The 22,286-nt window shown below is 49.5% G+C and overlaps 1 protein-coding gene across 1 annotated transcript in view; it reads right to left on the bottom strand.

Annotated features, from left to right (window-relative positions):
- The window catches only part of LOC115123529 (plexin-B3-like), a 61,022-nt gene extending 45,087 nt beyond the window's left edge, over positions 1-15,935 (bottom strand). The window contains exons 1-6 of the mRNA XM_065005113.1: positions 15,872-15,935; positions 15,559-15,705; positions 14,888-15,041; positions 12,867-12,970; positions 12,007-12,088; positions 8,257-8,411 (exon numbers count right to left, since the gene is read on the bottom strand). Coding sequence (XP_064861185.1) covers positions 8,257-8,411; positions 12,007-12,088; positions 12,867-12,970; positions 14,888-15,041; positions 15,559-15,705; positions 15,872-15,916 — 687 coding nt within the window. The 5' untranslated portion in view covers positions 15,917-15,935. The remainder of the gene's footprint in view (positions 1-8,256; positions 8,412-12,006; positions 12,089-12,866; positions 12,971-14,887; positions 15,042-15,558; positions 15,706-15,871) is intronic.
- Between the last annotated feature and the right edge of the window lie 6,351 nt (positions 15,936-22,286).

Below are 22,286 nucleotides of genomic sequence, written 5' to 3'. Positions count from 1 at the left end.
TCCTCCCCCGACAGTAGGGCCCACTCTCCCCCCCTCCCCCCGACAGTAGGGCCCTCTCCCCCCCCGACAGTAGGGTCCACTCTCCCCCTCCTCCCACCGACAGTAGGGTCCACTCTCCCCCTCCTCCCCCCGACAGTAGGGTCCACTCTCCCCCCTCCTCCCCCCCGACAGTAGGGCCCACTCTCCCCCTCCTCCCCCGACAGTAGGGCCCACTCTCCCCCTCCTCCCCCCTGACAGTAGGGCCCTCTCTCCCCGACAGTAGGGCCCACTCTCCCCCCGACAGTAGGGTCCACTCTCCCCCGACAGTAGGGTCCACTCTCCCCCTCCTCCCCCCGACAGTAGGGTCCACTCTCCCCCGACAGTAGGGTCCACTCTCCTCCCCCCCCGACAGTAGGGTCCACTCTCCCCCTCCTCCCCGACAGTAGGGCCCACTCTCCCCCCCGACAGTAGGGCCACTCTCCCCTCCCCCGACAGTAGGGCCCACTCTCCCCCTCCTCCCCCCGACAGTAGGGTCCACTCTCCCCCCTCCTCCCCCGACAGTAGGGCCCACTCTCCCCCTCCTCCCCGACAGTAGGGCCCTCTCTCCCCCCGACAGTAGGGCCCGCTCTCCCCCGACAGTAGGGCCCACTCTCCCCCGACAGTAGGGCCCACTCTCCCCCCCGACAGTAGGGCCCACTCTCCCCCTCCTCCCCCGACAGTAGGGCCCACTCTCCCCCGACAGTAGGGCCCACTCTCCCCCCTCCCCCCGACAGTAGGGTCCACTCTCCCCCTCCTCCCCCGACAGTAGGGCCCACTCTCCCCCTCCCCCCGACAGTAGGGCCCTCTCTCCCCCCGACAGTAGGGCCCGCTCTCCCCCCTCCCCTGACAGTAGGGCCCACTCTCCCCCCGACAGTAGGGCCCACTCTCCCCCGACAGTAGGGCCCACTCTCCCCCTCCTCCCCCCGACAGTAGGGCCCACTCTCCCCCCTCTCCCCCCGACAGTAGGGCCCGCTCCCCCCTGGAGTAGGGCCCACTCTCCCCGACAGTAGGGCCCACTCTCCCCCGACAGTAGGGCCCACTCTCCCCCCTCCTCCCCCGACAGTAGGGCCCACTCCCCCCCCGACAGTAGGGCCCACTCTCCCCCTCCTCCCCCGACAGTAGGGTCCACTCTCCCCCTCCTCCCCCGACAGTAGGGCCCACTCTCCCCCTCCTCCCCCGACAGTAGGGCCCTCTCTCCCCCGACAGTAGGGCCCGCTCTCCCCCTCCTCCCCTGACAGTAGGGCCCACTCTCCCCCGACAGTGGGCCCACTCTCCCCCCGACAGTAGGGCCCACTCTCCCCCCCTCCCCCCAACAGTAGGGCCCACTCTCCCCCTCCTCCCCCCCGACAGTAGGGCCCTCTCTCCCCCGACAGTAGGGCCCACTCTCCTCCCCCGACAGTAGGGCCCACTCTCCCCTCCTCCCCCGACAGTAGGGCCCACTCTCCCCCGACAGTAGGGCCCACTCTCCCCCTCCTCCCCCGACAGTAGGGTCCACTCTCCCCTCCTCCCCCCGACAGTAGGGCCCACTCTCCCCTCCTCCCCCGACAGTAGGGCCCTCTCTCCCCCGACAGTAGGGCCCGCTCTCCCCTCCTCCCCTGACAGTAGGGCCCACTCTCCCCGACAGTAGGGCCCACTCTCCCCCTCCTCCCCCGACAGTAGGGCCCTCTCTCCCCCGACAGTAGGGCCCGCTCTCCCCCTCCTCCCCCGACAGTAGGGCCCACTCTCCCCCCGACAGTAGGGCCCACTCTCCCCCCTCCTCCCCCGACAGTAGGGTCCACTCTCCCTCCTCCCCCCGACAGTAGGGCCCACTCTCCCCCCTCCTCCCCCGACAGTAGGGCCCTCTCTCCCCCGACAGTAGGGCCCGCTCTCCCCTCCTCCCCTGACAGTAGGGCCCACTCTCCCCCCGACAGTAGGGCCCACTCTCCCCCTCCTCCCCCCGACAGTAGGGCCCACTCTCCCCCCCTCCCCCGACAGTAGGGCCCACTCTCCCCCCCGACAGTAGGGCCCTCTCTCCCCCCGACAGTAGGGCCCGCTCTCCCCGACAGTAGGGTCCGCTCCCTCCTCCCCCTGACAGTAGAGCCCGCTCCCTCCTCCCCCCGACAGTAGAGCCCGCTCCCCTCCTCCCCCGATAGTATGGCCCGCTCCCCTCCTCCCCCGACAGTAGGGTCCACTCTCCCCCCTCCTCCTCCCCCGACAGTAGGGTCCACTCTCCCCTCCTCCCCCGACAGTAGGGTCCACTCTCCCCCTCCTCCCCCGACAGTAGGGTCCACTCTCCCCCTCCTCCCCCGACAGTAGGGTCCACTCTCCCCCTCCTCCCCCCGACAGGGGGCCACTCTCCCCCCGACAGTAGGGCCCACTCTCCCCCTCCTCCCCCGACAGTAGGGCCCACTCTCCCCCTCCTCCCCGACAGTAGGGCCCACTTTCCCCCTCCTCCCCCAGACAGTAGGGCCCACTCTCCCCCCTCCCCCCGACAGTAGGGCCCTCTCTCCCCCCACAGTAGGGCCCACTCTCCCCCTCCTCCCCCCGACAGTAGGGCCCACTCTCCCCCGACAGTAGGGTCCACTCTCCCCTCCTCCCCGACAGTAGGGTCCACTCTCCCCCTCCTCCCCCGACAGTAGGGCCCACTCTCCCCCGACAGTAGGGCCCACTTTCCCCCGACAGTAGGGCCCTCTCTCCCGACAGTAGGGCCCACTCTCCCCCGACAGTAGGGCCCTCTCTCCCCCCGACAGTAGGGCCCGCTCCCTCCTCCCCTCGACAGTAGGGCCCACTCTCCCCCGACAGTAGGGCCCTCTCTCCCCCGACAGTAGGGCCCGCTCTCCCCCGACAGTAGGGTCCGCTCCCCTCCTCCCCTGACAGTAGAGCCCGCTCCCCTCCTCCCCCCGACAGTATGACCCGCTCCCCTCCTCCCCCGACAGTATGGCCCGCTCCCCTCCTCCCCCCGACAGTAGGGTCCACTCTCCCCCTCCTCCCCCCCGACAGTAGGGCCCACTCTCCCCGACAGTAGGGTCCACTCTCCCCCTCCCCCCCCCGACAGTAGGGTCCACTCTCCCCCTTTCCCCCCCCGACAGTAGGGTCCACTCTCCCCTCCTCCCCGACAGTAGGGTCCACTCTCCCCCTCCCCCCCGACAGTAGGGAATGCCCACTCTCCCCCCTCCTCCCCCGACAGTAGGGCCCGCCCCCTAAATGGAACAGTAGGGGCCCGCACCCCTCCTCCCCCCGACAGTAGGGCCCACTCTCCCCGACAGTAGGGCCCTCTCTCCCCCGACAGTAGGGCCCGCTCTCCCCCGACAGTAGGGTCCGCTCCTCCTCCTCCCCTGACAGTAGAGCCCGCTCCCTCCTCCCCCCGACAGTATGGCCCGCCCCCTCCTCCCCCCGACAGTATGGCCCGCTCCCCTCCTCCCGACAGTAGGGTCCACTCTCCCCCCTCCTCCCCGACAGTTTTCAGGGCCCACTCTCCCCCGACAGTAGGGTCCACTCTCCCCTCCTCCCCCGACAGTAGGGTCCACTCTCCCCCTCCTCCCCCGACAGTAGGGTCCACTCTCCCCCCTCCCCCGACAGTAGGGGCCCACTAACCCTCCTCCCCCCCGACAGTAGGGGTCCACTCTCCCCTCCTCCCCCGACAGTAGGGTCCACTCTCCCCCTCCTCCCCCGACAGTAGAGCCCGCTCCCTTCTCTTCCCCCGACAGTAGGGCCCTCTCTCCCCCCTTTCCCCCGACAGTAGAGCCCGCTCCTCCCTCCCCCGACAGTAGGGCCCGCTCCCCTCCCCTCCCCCCGACAGTAGAGTCCGCTCCCCTCCTCCCCCGACAGTAGGGTCCACTCTCCCCCCTCCCCCCATTAGGGTCCACCCCCTCCTCCCCCCGACAGTAGGGCCCACTCTCCCCTCCTCCCCCCGACAGTGGAGGGCCCACTTCCCCCCGACAGTAGGGCCCGCTCTCCCCCTCCTCCCCCCACAGTAGGGCCCACTCTCCCCCTCCCTCCCCCGACAGTAGGGGCCCACTTTCCCCCTCCCCCAGACAGTAGGGCCCACTCTCCCCCTCCTCCCCCGGCAGTAGGGCCCACTCTCCCCCGACAGTTAGGGTCCACTCTCCCCCTCCTCCCCCGACAGTAGGGTCCACTCTCCCCCTCCTCCCCCGACAGTAGGGTCCACTCTCCCCCCTCCTCCCCCTCGACAGTAGGGCCCACTCTCCCCCAGACAGTAGGGCCCACTCTCCCCGACAGTAGGGCCCACTCTCCCCCGACAGTAGGGCCCTCTCTCCCCCGACAGTAGGGGCCCACTCTCCCCCCGACAGTAGGCCCTCTCTCCCCCCGACAGTAGGGCCCGCTCTCCCCGACAGTAGGGTCCGCTCCCCTCCTCCCCCGACAGTAGGGTCCACTCTCCCCCTCCTTCCCCGACAGTATGGCCCGCTCCCCTCCTCCCCCCCCGACAGTAGGGTCCACTCTCCCCCTCCTCCCCCCAGACAGTAGGGCCCACTCTCCCCCGACAGTAGGGGCCCACTCCCCTCCTCCCCAATTACAGTAGGGCCCACTCACCCCCTCCCCCCCCGACAGTAGGGTCCACTCTCCCCCTCCTCCCCCGACAGTAGGGTCCACTCTCCCCCTCCTCCCCCACAGTAGGGTCCACTCTCCCTTCCTCCCCCCCCCAGTAGGGTCCACTCTCCCCCTCCTCCCCCGACAGTAGGGTCCACTCTCCCTCCCTCCCCCGACAGTAGGGGCCCACTCCTCCCTCCTCCCCCGACAGTAGGGTCCACTCTCCCCCGACAGTAGGACCCACTCTCCCCCTCCCCCCGACAGTAGGGCCCACTCCCCCCCTCCCCCTCGACAGTATGGCCCGCTCCCCTCCTCCCCCGACAGTATCGGCCCGCTCCCCCCTCCTCCTCCTCCCCCGACAGTAGGGCCCACTCTCCTCCCTCCTCCCCCCGACAGTAGGGTCCACTCTCCCCCCTCCTCCCCCCCCTGTTCCTAGTTAGGGTCTCCACCTCCCTCCCCCCCTTACAGTTAGTCCACTCTCCCCCTCCTCCCCCCAGACAGTAGGGTCCACTCTCCCCTCCTCCCCCCGACAGTAGGGTCCACTTCCCCCTCCTCCCCCCCAGTAGGGTCCACCTCCCCTCCTCCCCCCCCCGACAGTAGGGGGCCTCGGTCCACTCTCCCCTCCTCCCCCGACAGTAGGGTCCACTCTCCCCCTCCCCCCGACAGTAGGGTCCACTCTTCCCCCTCCCCCCCGACAGTAGGGCCCACTCTCCCTCCTCCCCGACAGTAGGGCCCACTCTCCCCGACAGTAGGGCCCACTCCCCTCCTCCCCCTTACAGTAGGGTCCACTCTCCCCCTCCTCCCCCGACAGTAGGGTCCACTCTCCCCCTCCTCCCCCGACAGTAGGGTCCAATCTCCCTCCTCCCCCCCGACAGTTAGGGTCCACTCTCCCCCCTCCTCCCCCCGACAGTAGGGTCCACTCTCCCCCTCCTCCCCCCCCGACAGTAGGGTCCACTCTCCCCCTCCTCCCCGACAGTAGGGTCCACTCTCCCCCTCCTCCCCCCGACAGTTAGGGTCCACTCTCCCCTCCTCCCCCCTCTCTCGACAGTAGGGCCCACTCTCGTTTCCTTTCAAATGGTATCAAGGCAGGCAGTTAGATTTGGGTCATTTTAGGTGGAAATTGAAAAGAGGTCCAATCCTTTTTATTAATTATCCTTTGGATGGTGAATCAATACACTCAGTCACTACAGAGATACAGGAATCCTCCCTAACTCAGCTGCCGGAGAGGAAGGAAACCGCTCAGGGATTTCACCATGAGGCCAATGGTGACTTTAAAACAGTTACAGAGTTTAATGGCTGTGATAGGAGAACACTGAGGATGGATCAACAACATTGTAGTTACTCCACAATACGGACCTAAATGACAGAGTGAAAAGGATGCGTCCTGTTTGCAATAAACTAAAGTAAAACTGCAAAAAATGTGGCAAAGTGTTATGTTTGGGTCAAATCCAACACATTACTGAGTATCACTCTTCATATTTTCAATCATAGTGGTGGCTGCATCCTGCTATGGGTATGCTTGTCATCGTTAAGGACTGGAGAGTTTTTCAGGATAAAAAAAAAAGAAACAGAAGGGAGCTAAACACAGGCAAAATCCTAGAGGAAACCTGGTTCAGTCTGCTTTCCACCAGACACTGGGAGATGAAGTCACCTTTCAGCAGGACAATAACCTGGTTCAGTCTGCTTTCCACCAGACACTGGGAGATGAAGTCACCTTTCAGCAGGACAATAACCTGGTTCAGTCTGCTTTCCACCAGACACTGGGAGATGAATTCACCTTTCAGCAGGACAATAACCTGGTTCAGTCTGCTTTCCACCAGACACTGGGAGATGAATTCACCTTTCAGCAGGACAATAACCTGGTTCAGTCTGCTTTCCACCAGACACTGGGAGATGAATTCACCTTTCAGCAGGACAATAACCTGGTTCAGTCTGCTTTCCACCAGACACTGGGAGATGAATTCACCTTTCAGCAGGACAATAACTTAAAACATCAGATGCATTGATGGGTCTCGTGTCAGTATTCCTACCCTTTGACTTCTTCCACATTGTGTTGTGTTACAGGCTGAATTCAACACGGATTGAATAAAAATATACATTTTTGTTATTTGTATTGTATTGGATTTACATAAAGTATTCAAACCCCCTATGAGTCAATACATGTTAGAATCACCTTACAGTTAGAATCACCTTATAGTTAGAATCACCTTACAGTTAGAATCACCTTATAGTTAGAATCACCTTACATGTTAGAATCACCTTACAGTTAGAATCACCTTATAGTTAGAATCACCTTATAGTTAGAATCGCCTTATAGTTAGAATCACCTTACATGTTAGAATCACCTTACAGTTAGAATCACCTTATAGTTAGAATCACCTTATAGTTAGAATCACCTTATAGTTAGAATCACCTTATAGTTAGAATCGCCTTATAGTTAGAATCACCTTACATGTTAGAATCACCTTACAGTTAGAATCACCTTATAGTTAGAATCACCTTATAGTTAGAATCACCTTATAGTTAGAATCACCTTATAGTTAGAATCACCTTACAGTTAGAATCACCTTATAGTTAGAATCACCTTATAGTTAGAATCACCTTACATGTTAGAATCACCTTACAGTTAGAATCACCTTATAGTTAGAATCACCTTACAGTTAGAATCACCTTATAGTTAGAATCACCTTATAGTTAGAATCACCTTACATGTTAGAATCACCTTACAGTTAGAATCACCTTATAGTTAGAATCACCTTATAGTTAGAATCACCTTATAGTTAGAATCACCTTATAGTTAGAATCACCTTATAGTTAGAATCACCTTATAGTTAGAATCACCTTATAGTTAGAATCACCTTATAGTTAGAATCACCTTATAGTTAGAATCACCTTATAGTTAGAATCACCTTATAGTTAGAATCGCCTTACAGTTAGAATCACCTTATAGTTAGAATCACCTTATAGTTAGAATCACCTTATAGTTAGAATCACCTTATAGTTAGAATCACCTTATAGTTAGAATCACCTTATAGTTAGAATCGCCTTACAGTTAGAATCACCTTATAGTTAGAATCACCTTATAGTTAGAATCACCTTATAGTTAGAATCGCCTTACAGTTTGAATCGCCTTACAGTTTGAATCGCCTTACAGTTTGAATCGCCTTACAGTTTGAATCACCTTATAGTTAGAATCACCTTATAGTTAGAATCGCCTTATAGTTAGAATCGCCTTACAGCTGGTGGTCTCTAAGAGCTTTTACACACCTGGATTGTACAATATTTGCACATGATTTATTTGTGTATTCTTCAAGCTCTGTCAAATTGGTTGTTGATCATTGCTAGACAGCCATTTTCAAGTGTTGCCAAAGATGTTGAAGCCGATTTAAGTCAAAACTGTAACTCGGCCACTCAGGACCGTTTCATCGTCTTCTTGGTGAGAAACTCCAATGTAGATTTGGTCTTGTATTTTAGGTTATTGTCGTGCTGAAATGTGAATACTTATGATATGCACTCTGGTATAGCCTGAACCCGTTCCCTCTGTGTGTGTGTGTGTATGTGTGTACCTACCTTCATAGATAGTAGTCGTGTCAGGTATATCTCTGGTATGGCCTTGGCCCTCTCCCTCTGTGTGTGTGTGTGTGTGTGTGTGTGTGTGTGTGTGTGTGTGTGTGTGTGTGTGTGTGTGTGTGTGTGTGTGTGTGTACCTACCTTCATAGATAGTAGTCGTGTCAGGTATATCTCTGGTATGGCCTTGGCCCTCTCCCTCTCTCTCATGCTGCTGTGTTTGGGGACCTCTGGTTCCTCGTTGGACTTCACCAGGTGCCACAGTCTCAGCCCCTCCCCCCCCTCCAACATGGGCATCTCTACGGAGAACACAGAGGGACACACTTACAGTTCCATACAGGGACACACAGGGCAAATCTGAAAATACTACCGAGAGGAACAGGGTACCAGTATAAAGGGAGACACAGGGCAAATCTGAAAATACTACCGAGGGGAACAGGGTACCACTATAGAGGGAGACACAGGGTAACAGGGTACCACTATAGAGGGAGACACAGGGTAACAGGGTACCACTATAGAGGGAGACACAGGGTAACAGGGTACCACTATAGAGGGAGACACAGGGTAACAGGGCACCACTATAGAGGGACACACAGGGCAAATCTGAAAATACTACCGAGAGGAACAGGGTACCACTATAGAGGGAGACACAGAGGAACAGGGTACCAGTATAGAGGGAGACACAGGGTAACAGGGTACCACTATAGAGGGAGACACAGGGTAACAGGGTACAACTATAGAGGGAGACACAGGGGAACAGGGTACAACTATAGAGGGAGACACAGGGGAACAGGGTACCACTATAGAGGGAGACACAGGGTAACAGGGTACCACTATAGAGGGAGACACAGGGTAACACTATAGAGGGAGACACAGGGTACCACTATAGAGGGAGACACAGGGTAACAGGGTACCACTATAGAGGGAGACACAGGGTAACAGGGTACCAGTATAGAGGGGGAGACAGGGGAACAGGGTACCACTATAGAGGGAGACACAGGGTAACAGGGTACCACTATAGAGGGAGACACAGGGTAACAGGGTACCACTATAGAGGGAGACACAGGGGAACAGGGTACCACTATAGATAGAGGGAGACACAGGGTAACAGGGTACCACTATAGAGGGAGACACAGGGGAACAGGGTACCACTATAGAGGGAGACACAGAGGAACAGGGTACCACTATAGAGGGAGACACAGGGAAACAGGGTACCACTATAGAGGGAGACACAGGGTAACAGGGTACCACTATAGAGGGAGACACAGGGTAACAGGGTACCACTATAGATAGAGGGAGACACAGGGTAACAGGGTACCACTATAGAGGGAGACACAGGGTAACAGGGTACCAGTATAGAGGGGGAGACAGGGGAACAGGGTACCACTATAGAGGGAGACACAGGGTAACAGGGTACCACTATAGAGGGAGACACAGGGGAACAGGGTACCACTATAGAGGGAGACACAGGGTAACAGGGTACCACTATAGAGGGAGACACAGGGTACCACTATAGAGGGAGACACAGGGTAACAGGGTACCACTATAGAGGGAGACACAGGGTAACAGGGTACCACTATAGAGGGAGACACAGGGGAACAGAGTACCACTATAGATAGAGGGAGACACAGGGTAACAGGGTACCACTATAGAGGGAGACACAGGGTAACAGGGTACCAGTATAGAGGGGGAGACAGGGGAACAGGGTACCAGTATAGAGGGGGAGACAGGGGAACAGGGTACCACTATAGAGGGAGACACAGGGTAACAGGGTACCACTATAGAGGGAGACACAGGGTAACAGGGTACCACTATAGAGGGAGACACAGGGAAACAGGGTACCACTATAGAGGGAGAAACAGAGGAACAGGGTACCACTATAGAGGGAGACACAGGGTAACAGGGTATAACGGGTTCTATAGTAGTATAACAGGTTCTATAGTAGTATAACAGGTTCTATATAGTAGTATAACGGGTGCTACGGTAGTGTAACGGGTGCTACGGTAGTGTAACGGGTGCTACGGTAGTGTAACGGGTGCTACGGTAGTGTAACGAGTGCTACGGTAGTATAACGGGTGCTACGGTAGTGTAACGGGTGCTACGGTAGTATAACGGGTGCTACGGTAGTATAACGGGTGCTACGGTAGTGTAACGGGTGCTACGGTAGTATAACGGGTTCTATAGTATAACAGGTTCTATAGTAGTATAACAGGTTCTATATAGTAGTATAACAGGTTCTATAGTAGTATAACAGGTTCTATATAGTAGTATAACAGGTTCTATAGTAGTATAACAGGGTCTACAGTAGTATAACAGGGTCTACAGTAGTATAACAGGGTCTACAGTAGTATAACAGGGTCTACAGTAGTATAACAGGGTCTATAGTAGTATAACAGGTTCTATATAGTAGTATAACAGGTTCTATAGTAGTATAACAGGTTCTATATAGTAGTATAACAGGTTCTATAGTAGTATAACATGTTCTATAGTAGTATAACATGTTCTATAGTAGTATAACATGTTCTATATAGTAGTATAACAGGTTCTATAGTAAAATAACAGTAGTATAACAGGTTCTACAGTAGTATAATAGGTTCTATAGTAGTATAACAGGTTCTATAGTAGTATAACATGTTCTATAGTAGTATAACATGTTCTATAGTAGTATAACATGTTCTATAGTAGTATAACATGTTCTATAGTAGTATAACATGTTCTATAGTAGTATAACATGTTCTATAGTAGTATAACAGGTTCTATAGTAGTATAACAGGTTCTATAGTAGTATAACAGGTTCTATAGTAGTATAACAGGTTCTATAGTAGTATAACAGGTTCTATAGTAGTATAACATGTTCTATAGTAGTATAACATGTTCTATAGTAGTATAACAGGTTCTATAGTAGTATAACAGGTTCTATAGTAGTATAACATGTTCTATAGTAGTATAACAGGTTCTACAGTAGTATAACAGGTTCTACAGTAGTATAACAGGTTCTATAGTAGTATAACAGGTTCTATATAGTAGTATAACAGGTTCTATAGTAGTATAACATGTTCTATAGTAGTATAACAGGTTCTATAGTAGTATAACAGGTTCTATAGTAGTATAACAGGTTCTATAGTAGTATAACATGTTCTATAGTAGTATAACAGGTTCTATAGTAGTATAACATGTTCTATAGTAGTATAACATGTTCTATAGTAGTATAACAGGTTCTATAGTAGTATAACAGGTTCTATAGTAGTATAACAGGTTCTATAGTAGTATAACAGGTTCTATAGTAGTATAACATAGACCCTGGTGTTCTATAGTAGTATAACATGTTCTATAGTAGTATAACAGGTTCTATAGTAGTATAACAGGTTCTATAGTAGTATAACATGTTCTATAGTAGTATAACAGGTTCTACAGTAGTATAACAGGTTCTACAGTAGTATAACAGGTTCTATAGTAGTATAACAGGTTCTATATAGTAGTATAACAGGTTCTATAGTAGTATAACATGTTCTATAGTAGTATAACAGGTTCTATAGTAGTATAACAGGTTCTATAGTAGTATAACAGGTTCTATAGTAGTATAACAGGTTCTATAGTAGTATAACAGGTTCTATAGTAGTATAACAGGTTCTATAGTAGTATAACAGGTTCTATAGTAGTATAACAGGTTCTACAGTAGTATAACAGGTTCTATAGTAGTATAACAGGTTCTATAGTAGTATAACAGGTTCTATAGTAGTATAACAGGTTCTATAGTAGTATAACAGGTTCTATAGTAGTATAACAGGTTCTATAGTAGTATAACAGGTTCTATAGTAGTATAACAGGTTCTATAGTAGTATAACAGGTTCTACAGTAGTATAACAGGTTCTACAGTAGTATAACAGTGTTTACTCTCTCCAGTCTGGTAGACCTGGGGTATCCCCATGACGACAGCTGATCTGGGGATCAGAGCCACGGTCGCTCCGTCTGGCACCTGAGGAGAGAAAACAATTACTTTAGCAGATCTCATCAGTGTGTGTGTGTGTGTGTGTGTGGGGTCGTTGGTCACGTAGGGGTAGGGGTCGCGTAGGGGTAGGGGTCGCAATTAGGGGTAGGGGTAGGGGTAGGGGCTCGCGCGCGTGGGGTAGACTTCACTATATATAGCGTGGGGTAGGGGTAGGGGTCGCGTGGGGTAGGGGTTGCCCTGTAGGGGTGTGTGTGTGTAGGGGTTGTGTGTCTGTGTGTGTGTGTGTAGGGGTTGTGTGTGTGTGTGTGTAGGGTTGTGTGTGTGTGTGTGTGTGTGTGGGGTTGTGTGTGTGTGTGTGTGTGTGTAGGGGTTGTGTGTGTGTGTGTGTGTAGGGGTTGTGTGTGTGTGTAGGGTTGTGTGTGTGTGTGTGTGTGTAGGGGTTGTGTGTGTGTGTGTGTGTGTTGTGTGTGTGTGTGTGTGTGTGTGTGTGTGTGTGTAGGTTGTGTGTGTGTGTGTGTGTGTAGGGGTTGTGTGTGTGTGTGTGTAGGGGTTGTGTGTGTGTGTGTGTGTGTAGGGGTTGTGTGTGTGTGTGTGTGTAGTGTAGGGGTGTGTGTGTGTGTGTGTGTAGGGGTTGTGTGTGTGTGTGTGTGTGTGGGGTTGTGTGTGTGTGTGTGTGTGTGTGGGGTTGTGTGTGTGTGTGTGTTGTGTGTGTGTGTGTGTAGGGGTTGTGTGTGTGTGTAGGGGTTGTGTGTGTGTGTGTGTGTGTGTGTGTGTGTGTGTGTGTGTGTGTGTGTGTGTGTGGTACCTTGTAGTGCTGCAGAGTGTTGAGTTTCTTCCAGCGTCCCTGGACGACTGCTGTGACGTCATCGTCTGACAGAGTCAGGTGACCCGCCTGCCCCGATCTCCATTCTGACGACGAAAATCACATTCACCTCATATCAGCGACGAAAACATCCTCAGGACAGAATGCCTGTGTTCGAACCCTGGTTACCTGAAAGTTACAAGACCGTGCTAGCCCGGTGAGCTCAAGCCTAGTGATTAGCTTTGGGAGCTAACGCGATTCTTCAGGTCTCGGGCAAGTTAGCCCTGAGCCTGGTTCATACAACCATCTCCGTCACATACCCAGATCTCTGTTTGCAGAGTAACCTTGTATGAATGGTGCTTTACAAGCTAACTGGGTTCAGTATTTCTTACTAAAGGTTCTGGAAACCAGAACTGGTGTGTTGACCACCAATTAAAACATCATGTTGACCACCAATTAAAACGCCACGTTGACCACCAATTAAAACGCCACGTTGACCACCAATTAAAACGCCACGTTGACCACCAATTAAAACGCCACGTTGACCACCAATTAAAACGCCACGTTGACCACCAATTAAAACATCACGTTGACCACCAATTAAAACATCACGTTGACCACCAATTAAAACATCACGTTGACCACCAATTAAAACGCCACGTTGACCACCAATTAAAACGCCACGTTGACCACCAATTAAAACGCCACGTTGACCACCAATTAAAACATTACGTTGACCACCAATTAAAACGTCACGTTGACCACCAATTAAAACACCACGTTGACCACCAATTAAAACATTACGTTGACCACCAATTAAAACATCACGTTGACCACCAATTAAAACATTACGTTGACCACCAATTAAAACATTACGTTGACCACCAATTAAAACATTACGTTGACCACCAATTAAAACGCCACGTTGACCACCAATTAAAACATTACGTTGACCACCAATTAAAACACCACGTTGACCACCAATTAAAACGTCACGTTGACCACCAATTAAAACGCCACGTTGACCACCAATTAAAACGCCACGTTGACCACCAATTAAAACGCCACGTTGACCACCAATTAAAACGCCACGTTGACCACCAATTAAAACGCCACGTTGACCACCAATTAAAACACCACGTTGACCACCAATTAAAACGCCACGTTGACCACCAATTAAAACGCCACGTTGACCACCAATTAAAACACCACGTTGACCACCAATTAAAACATCAAATTCATTAGTAGAGTTTTGCTATTATATTCATTGAGGTAACAATAGCCATAGACAACTATTCCCTGTTCCTTACCCAGGCCTCTATTCCTTACCCGGGCCTCGGTCCCTGTTCCTTACCCGGGCCTCGGTCCCTGTTCCTTACCCGGGCCTCGGTCCCTGTTCCTTACCCGGGCCTCGGTCCCTGTTCCTTACCCGGGCCTCGGTCCCTGTTCCTGTTCCTTACCCGGGACTCTGTTCCTGTTCCTTACCCGGGACTCTGTTCCTGTTCCTTACCCGGGACTCTGTTCCTGTTCCTTACCCGGGACTCTGTTCCTGTTCCTTACCCAGGTCTCTCAGTTCCTTACCCAGGTCTCTCAGTTCCTTACCCAGGTCTCTCAGTTCCTTACCCAGGTCTCTCAGTTCCTTACCCAGGTCTCTCAGTTCCTTACCCAGGGTCCTCAGTTCCTTACCCGGGCCTTGGGTCCCTGTTCCTTACCCAGGCCTCGGGTCCCTGTTCCTTACCCAGGGTCCTCAGTTCCTTACCCAGGGTCCTCAGTTCCTTACCCGGGCCTCGGGTCCCTGTTCCTTACCCGGGCCTCGGGTCCCTGTTCCTTACCCGGGCCTCTGTTCCTTACCCAGGCCTCGGGTCCCTGTTCCTTACCCAGGGTCCTCAGTTCCTTACCCAGGGTCCTCAGTTCCTTACCCAGGGTCCTCAGTTCCTTACCCAGGGTCCTCAGTTCCTTACCCAGGGTCCTCAGTTCCTTACCCAGGGTCCTCAGTTCCTTACACAGGGTCCTCAGTTCCTTACCCAGGTCTAGTGAGTCTGCAGCAGGTCTCTGTGAGAAGGGAGCTCCTTTATAGATCTGGTCTAGGATCTTGTCTTTGACCTGTGTGATGGTGTCGGTGTCCAACACCTTGACGGGACACGGCTGCACCTCCACACCACTCTTCACCACCAGAGTCTGACCAGAGGAGAGAGGAGGGGGGACGATGTCAACACACAAACAAACCTTCACCACCAGAGTCTGACCAGACAGAGGAGATAGCAGTAAAGAGTTAGAGAGAGAGAGAGAGGGTAGTATGTGAAATGGAACCATATTCCCTATGTAGTGCACTACTTTAGACCAGAGCCCTATGGAACCCTATTCCCTACATAGTGCACTACTTTAGACCAGAGCCCTATGGAACCCTATTCCATACATAGTGCACTACTTTAGACCAGAGCCCTATGGCACCCTATTCCCTATATAGTGCACTACTTTAGACCAGAGCCCTATGGTCTATATGGGTCTATACTATATAGGGAATAGGGTGCCATTTCAAATGCAGCTGAAGTGTATCCGTGGATTTAAGGTGGACTCAGACGTCTTCATACGAAGTGGAGTGACTTCTCTCTTCCAGGCATCAGCCACAACAAATCTATTTGGAAACGGTTCAAAAGAAGAAGATGTATTTCTGATGATGTAACGAGAGACGTACGATGGAGCAGTAGTCGATGTCCTCTCTCAGTAGATGGCTGTCGTTCAGGGTGCGCTTGGCCTTCCCCGTCACAGCGTCTACTGGTCCCTTATCCACCTGGTACTTGATGGCTCTGTACAGCATATACAAGGGCTCCCCAGCCACCTCCTACAGGGGCACACAGTAGGAGAGTCAGATACACACAGGTATTTATGACAACACAAGCATTTCGCTACACCTGCTAAACACGTGTATGTGACAAATACATATTTGATTTGACACATTTCTGTGGGTAATGAGGAAGTCAGGAAAAAATGTTCAGCTTCACGCACACCTTGAGGAAGGAGTAGAGACAGATGGACATCCAGTTGGTGAGCATCTTCTCCACCACCGTCTCCGTCCTGAGAGAGCGAGAGAGAGAGCGAGAGAACAGAGAGAGAGAGAGCGAGAGAGGGAGAGAAGAGAGAGAGAGAGAGAGAGAGAGAGAGAGAAGAGAGAGAGAGAGAAGAGAGAGAGAGAGAAGAGAGAGAGAGCGAGAGAGCGCGCGAGAGAGAGAGAGAGAGAGAAAGGATAGAAAAGAGGGAGGAAAGAGAAGAGAAGTTAGGAACAATGTAAAATACTGGGGAAATGCTACTGAGCTGAAGTCTGGGAATCTGGTCTTCACACCACAAAATAACTGATTCATCAGGTGGTTCACCGAACAGGTTCGTCAAGGCCGTTTTAGCCCACTGAGCTAAAGAGCCCTGTTGGGCCTGGTCAAAGGGACTTCACTATATATAAACCCTGGTCAAAGGGACTTCACTATATATAGACCCTGGTCAAAGGGACTTCACTATATATAGACCCTGGTCAAAGGGACTTCACTATATATAGACCCTGGTCAAAGGGACTTCACTATATATAGACCCTGGTCACTATATATAGACCCTGGTCAAAGGGACTTCACTATATATAGACCCTGGTCAAAGAGACTTCACTATATATAGACCCTGGTCAAAGAGACTTCACTATATAGACCCTGGTCAAAGAGACTTCACTATATAGACCCTGGTCAAAGAGACTTCACTATATATAGACCCTGGTCAAAAAGACTTCACTATATATAGACCCTGGTCAAAGGGACTTCACTATATAGACCCTGGTCAAAGATACTTCACTATATATAGACCCTGGTCACTATATATAGACCCTGGTCACTATATATAGACCCTGGTCAAAGAGACTTCACTATATAGACCCTGGTCAAAGAGACTTCACTATATATAGACCCTGGTCACTATATATAGACCCTGGTCACTATATATAGACCCTGGTCAAAGAGACTTCACTATATATAGACCCTGGTCAAAGAGACTTCACTATATATAGACCCTGGTCACTATATATAGACCCTGGTCAAAGAGACTTCACTATATAGACCCTGGTCACTATATATAGACCCTGGTCACTATATATAGACCCTGGTTAAAGAGACTTCACTATATATAGACCCTGGTCACTATATATAGACCCTGGTCAAAGAGACTTCACTATATATAGACCCTGGTCACTATATATAGACCCTGGTCAAAGAGACTTCACTATATATAGACCCTGGTCACTATATATAGACCCTGGTCAAAGACACTTCACTATATATAGACCCTGGTCACTATATATAGACCCTGGTCAAAGAGACTTCACTATATATAGACCCTGGTCAAAGAGACTTCACTATATATAGACCCTGGTCAAAGAGACTTCACTATATAGACCCTGGTCACTATATATAGACCCTGGTCAAAGAGACTTCACTATATAGACCCTGGTCAAAGAGACTTCACTATATATAGACCCTGGTCACTATATATAGACCCTGGTCAAAGAGACTTCACTATATATAGACCCTGGTCAAAGAGACTTCACTATATAGACCCTGGTCAAAGAGACTTCACTATATATAGACCCTGGTCAAAGAGACTTCACTATATATAGACCCTGGTCAAAGAGACTTCACTATATAGACCCTGGTCAAAGAGACTTCACTATATAGACCCTGGTCAAAGAGACTTCACTATATATAGACCCTGGTCACTAATATAGACCCTGGTCACTATATAGACCCTGGTCAAAGAGACTTCACTATATAGACCCTGGTCACTATATATAGACCCTGGTCAAAGAGACTTCACTATATAGACCCTGGTCAAAGAGACTTCACTATATATAGACCCTGGTCAAAGAGACTTCACTATATATAGACCCTGGTCACTATATATAGACCCTGGTCAAAGAGACTTCACTATATAGACCCTGGTCAAAGAGACTTCACTATATAGACCCTGGTCAAAGAGACTTCACTATATAGACCCTGGTCACTATATATAGACCCTGGTCAAAGAGACTTCACTATATAGACCCTGGTCAAAGAGACTTCACTATATATAGACCCTGGTCACTATATATAGACCCTGGTCAAAGAGACTTCACTATATATAGACCCTGGTCAAAGAGACTTCACTATATAGACCCTGGTCAAAGAGACTTCACTATATATAGACCCTGGTCAAAGAGACTTCACTATATATAGACCCTGGTCACTATATATAGACCCTGGTCAAAGAGACTTCACTATATAGACCCTGGTCAAAGAGACTTCACTATATATAGACCCTGGTCAAAGAGACTTCACTATATATAGACCCTGGTCACTATATATAGACCCTGGTCAAAGAGACCCTGGTCACTATATATAGACCCTGGTCAAAGAGACTTCACTATATATAGACCCTGGTCAAAGAGACTTCACTATATAGACCCTGGTCAAAGAGACTTCACTATATAGACCCTGGTCACTATATATAGACCCTGGTCAAAGAGACTTCACTATATATAGACCCTGGTCAAAGAGACTTCACTATATAGACCCTGGTCAAAGAGACTTCACTATATATAGACCCTGGTCACTATATATAGACCCTGGTTAAAGAGACTTCACTATATAGACCCTGGTCACTATATATAGACCCTGGTCACTATATATAGACCCTGGTCAAAGAGACTTCACTATATATAGACCCTGGTCAAAGAGACTTCACTATATATAGACCCTGGTCAAAGAGACTTCACTATATATAGACCCTGGTCAAAGAGACTTCACTATATATAGACCCTGGTCACTATATATAGACCCTGGTCAAAGAGACTTCACTATATAGACCCTGGTCACTATATATAGACCCTGGTCACTATATATAGACCCTGGTCAAAGAGACTTCACTATATATAGACCCTGGTCAAAGAGACTTCACTATATAGACCCTGGTCAAAGAGACTTCACTATATAGACCCTGGTCACTATATATAGACACTGGTCACTATATATAGACCCTGGTTAAAGAGACTTCACTATATATAGACCCTGGTCACTATATATAGACCCTGGTTAAAGAGACTTCACTATATAGACCCTGGTCACTATATATAGACCCTGGTTAAAGAGACTTCACTATATAGACCCTGGTCACTATATATAGACCCTGGTCACTATATATAGACCCTGGTTAAAGAGACTTCACTATATATAGACCCTGGTCAAAGAGACTTCACTATATAGACCCTGGTCACTATATATAGACCCTGGTCAAAGAGACTTCACTATATAGACCCTGGTCAAAGAGACTTCACTATATATAGACCCTGGTCAAAGAGACTTCACTATATAGACCCTGGTCAAAGAGACTTCACTATATAGAGACCCTGGTCAAATATAGACTTCACTATATATAGACCCTGGTCAAAGAGACTATATATAGACCCTGGTCAAAGAGACTTCACTATATAGACCCTGGTCAAAGAGACTTCACTATATAGACCCTGGTCAAAGAGACTTCACTATATATAGACCCTGGTCACTATATAGACCCTGGTCACTATATATAGACCCTGGTCAAAGAGACTTCACTATATATAGACCCTGGTCAAAGAGACTTCACTATATATAGACCCTGGTCAAAGAGACTTCACTATATAGACCCTGGTCAAAGAGACTTCAATATATAGACCCTTCACTATATATAGACCCTGGTCAAAGAGACTTCAATAGACCCTGGTCAAAGAGACTTCACTATATATAGACCCTGGTCAAAGAGACTTCACTATATATAGACCCTGGTCAAAGAGACTTCACTATATAGACCCTGGTCACTATATATAGACCCTGGTCACTATATATAGACCCTGGTCAAAGAGACTTCACTATATAGACCCTGGTCAAAGACCCTGACCCTGTCAAAGAGACTTCACTATATATAGACCCTGGTCAAAGGACTTCACTATATATAGACCCTGGTCACTATATATAGACCCTGGTCAAAGAGACTTCACTATATATAGACCCTGGTCAAAGAGACTTCACTATATATAGACCCTGGTCAAAGAGACTTCACTATATAGACCCTGGTCAAAGAGACTTCACTATATATAGACCCTGGTCACTATATATAGACCCTGGTTAAAGAGACTTCACTATATAGACCCTGGTCACTATATATAGACCCTGGTCACTATATAGACCCTGGTTAAAGATAGACTTCAAAGAGACTACTATATAGACCCTGGTCAAAGAGACTTCACTATATATAGACCCTGGTCAAAGAGACTTCACTATATAGACCCTGGTCACTAAATAGACTGGTCACTATATATAGACCCTGGTCAAAGAGACTTCAGTATATAGACCCTGGTCAAATATAGACCCTGGTCACTATATATAGACCCTGGTCAAAGAGACTTCACTATATATAGACCCTGGTCACTATATATAGACTTGGACCCTCAAAGAGACTCACTATATAGACCCTGGTTAAAGAGACTTCACTATATATAGACCCTGGTCAAAGAGACTTCACTATATAGACCCTGGTCACTAAAGAGACCCTGGTCACTATATATAGACCCTGGTCAAAGAGATTTCACTATATATAGACCCTGGTCAAAGAGACTTCACTATATATAGACCCTGGTCAAAGAGACTTCACTATATAGACCCTGGTCAAAGAGACTTCACTATATATAGACCCTGGTCAAAGAGAGACCCTGGTCACTATATATAGACCCTGGTCAAAGAGACTTCACTATATAGACCCTGGTCAAATATAGACCCTGGTCACTATATATAGACCCTGGTCACTAAAGAGACTTCACTATATATAGACCCTGGTCAAAGAGACTTCACTATATATAGACCCTGGTCAAAGAGACTTCACTATATAGACCCTGGTCACTATATATAGACACTGGTCACTAAAAGAGACTTCACTATATATAGACCCTGGTCACTATATATAGACCCTGGTTAAAGAGACTTCACTATATAGACCCTGGTCACTATATATAGACCCTGGTCACCCTGGTCACTATATATAGACCCTGGTCAAAGAGACTTCACTATATATAGACCCTGGTCAAAGAGACTTCACTATATAGACCCTGGTCACTATATATAGACCCTGGTCACTATATATAGACCCTGGTCAAAGAGACTTCACTATATATAGACCCTGGTCAAAGAGACTTCACTATAGACCCTGGTCAAAGAGACTTCACTATATAGACCCTGGTCAAAGAGACTTCACTATATATAGACCCTGGTCAGACCCTGGTCACTATATATAGACCCTGGTTAAAGAGACTTCACTATATAGACCCTGGTCACTATATATAGACCCTGGTCACTATATATAGACCCTGGTCAAAGAGACTTCACTATATATAGACCCTGGTCAAAGAGACTTCACTATATAGACCCTGGTCACTATATATAGACCCTGGTCACTATATATAGACCCTGGTCAAAGAGACTTCACTATATATAGACCCTGGTCAAAGAGACTTCACTATATATAGACCCTGGTCAAAGAGACTTCACTATATATAGACCCTGGTCAAAGAGACTTCACTATATATAGACCCTGGTCACTATATATAGACCCTGGTTAAAGAGACTTCACTATATAGACCCTGGTCACTATATATAGACCCTGGTCACTATATATAGACCCTGGTCAAAGAGACTTCACTATATATAGACCCTGGTCACTATATATAGACCCTGGTCAAAGAGACTTCACTATATAGACCCTGGTCAAAGAGACTTCACTATATAGACCCTGGTCAAAGAGACTTCACTATATATAGACCCTGGTTAAAGAGACTTCACTATATATAGACCCTGGTCAAAGAGACTTCACTATATATAGACCCTGGTCAAAGAGACTTCACTATATAAACCCTGGTCAAAGAGACTTCACTATATATAGACCCTGGTTAAAGAGACTTCACTATATATAGACCCTGGTCAAAGAGACTTCACTATATATAGACCCTGGTCACTATATATAGACCCTGGTCAAAGAGACTTCACTATATAGACCCTGGTCAAAGAGACTTCACTATATAGACCCTGGTCAAAGAGACTTCACTATATATAGACCCTGGTCAAAGAGACTTCACTATATATAGACCCTGGTCACTATATATAGACCCTGGTCAAAGAGACTTCACTATATAGACCCTGGTCAAAGAGACTTCACTATATATAGACCCTGGTCAAAGAGACTTCACTATATAGACCCTGGTCACTATATATAGACCCTGGTCACTATATATAGACCCTGGTCAAAGAGATTTCACTATATATAGACCCTGGTCAAAGAGACTTCACTATATATAGACCCTGGTCAAAGAGACTTCACTATATAGACCCTGGT

This window comes from Oncorhynchus nerka, linkage group LG20 (genome assembly GCF_034236695.1).
Source record: "Oncorhynchus nerka isolate Pitt River linkage group LG20, Oner_Uvic_2.0, whole genome shotgun sequence".
Classification (NCBI taxonomy): Eukaryota; Metazoa; Chordata; class Actinopteri; order Salmoniformes; family Salmonidae; genus Oncorhynchus; species Oncorhynchus nerka.
The sequence above is the reverse complement of the archived record's forward strand: the minus strand, read 5'-3'. Positions and strand labels throughout refer to the sequence as shown.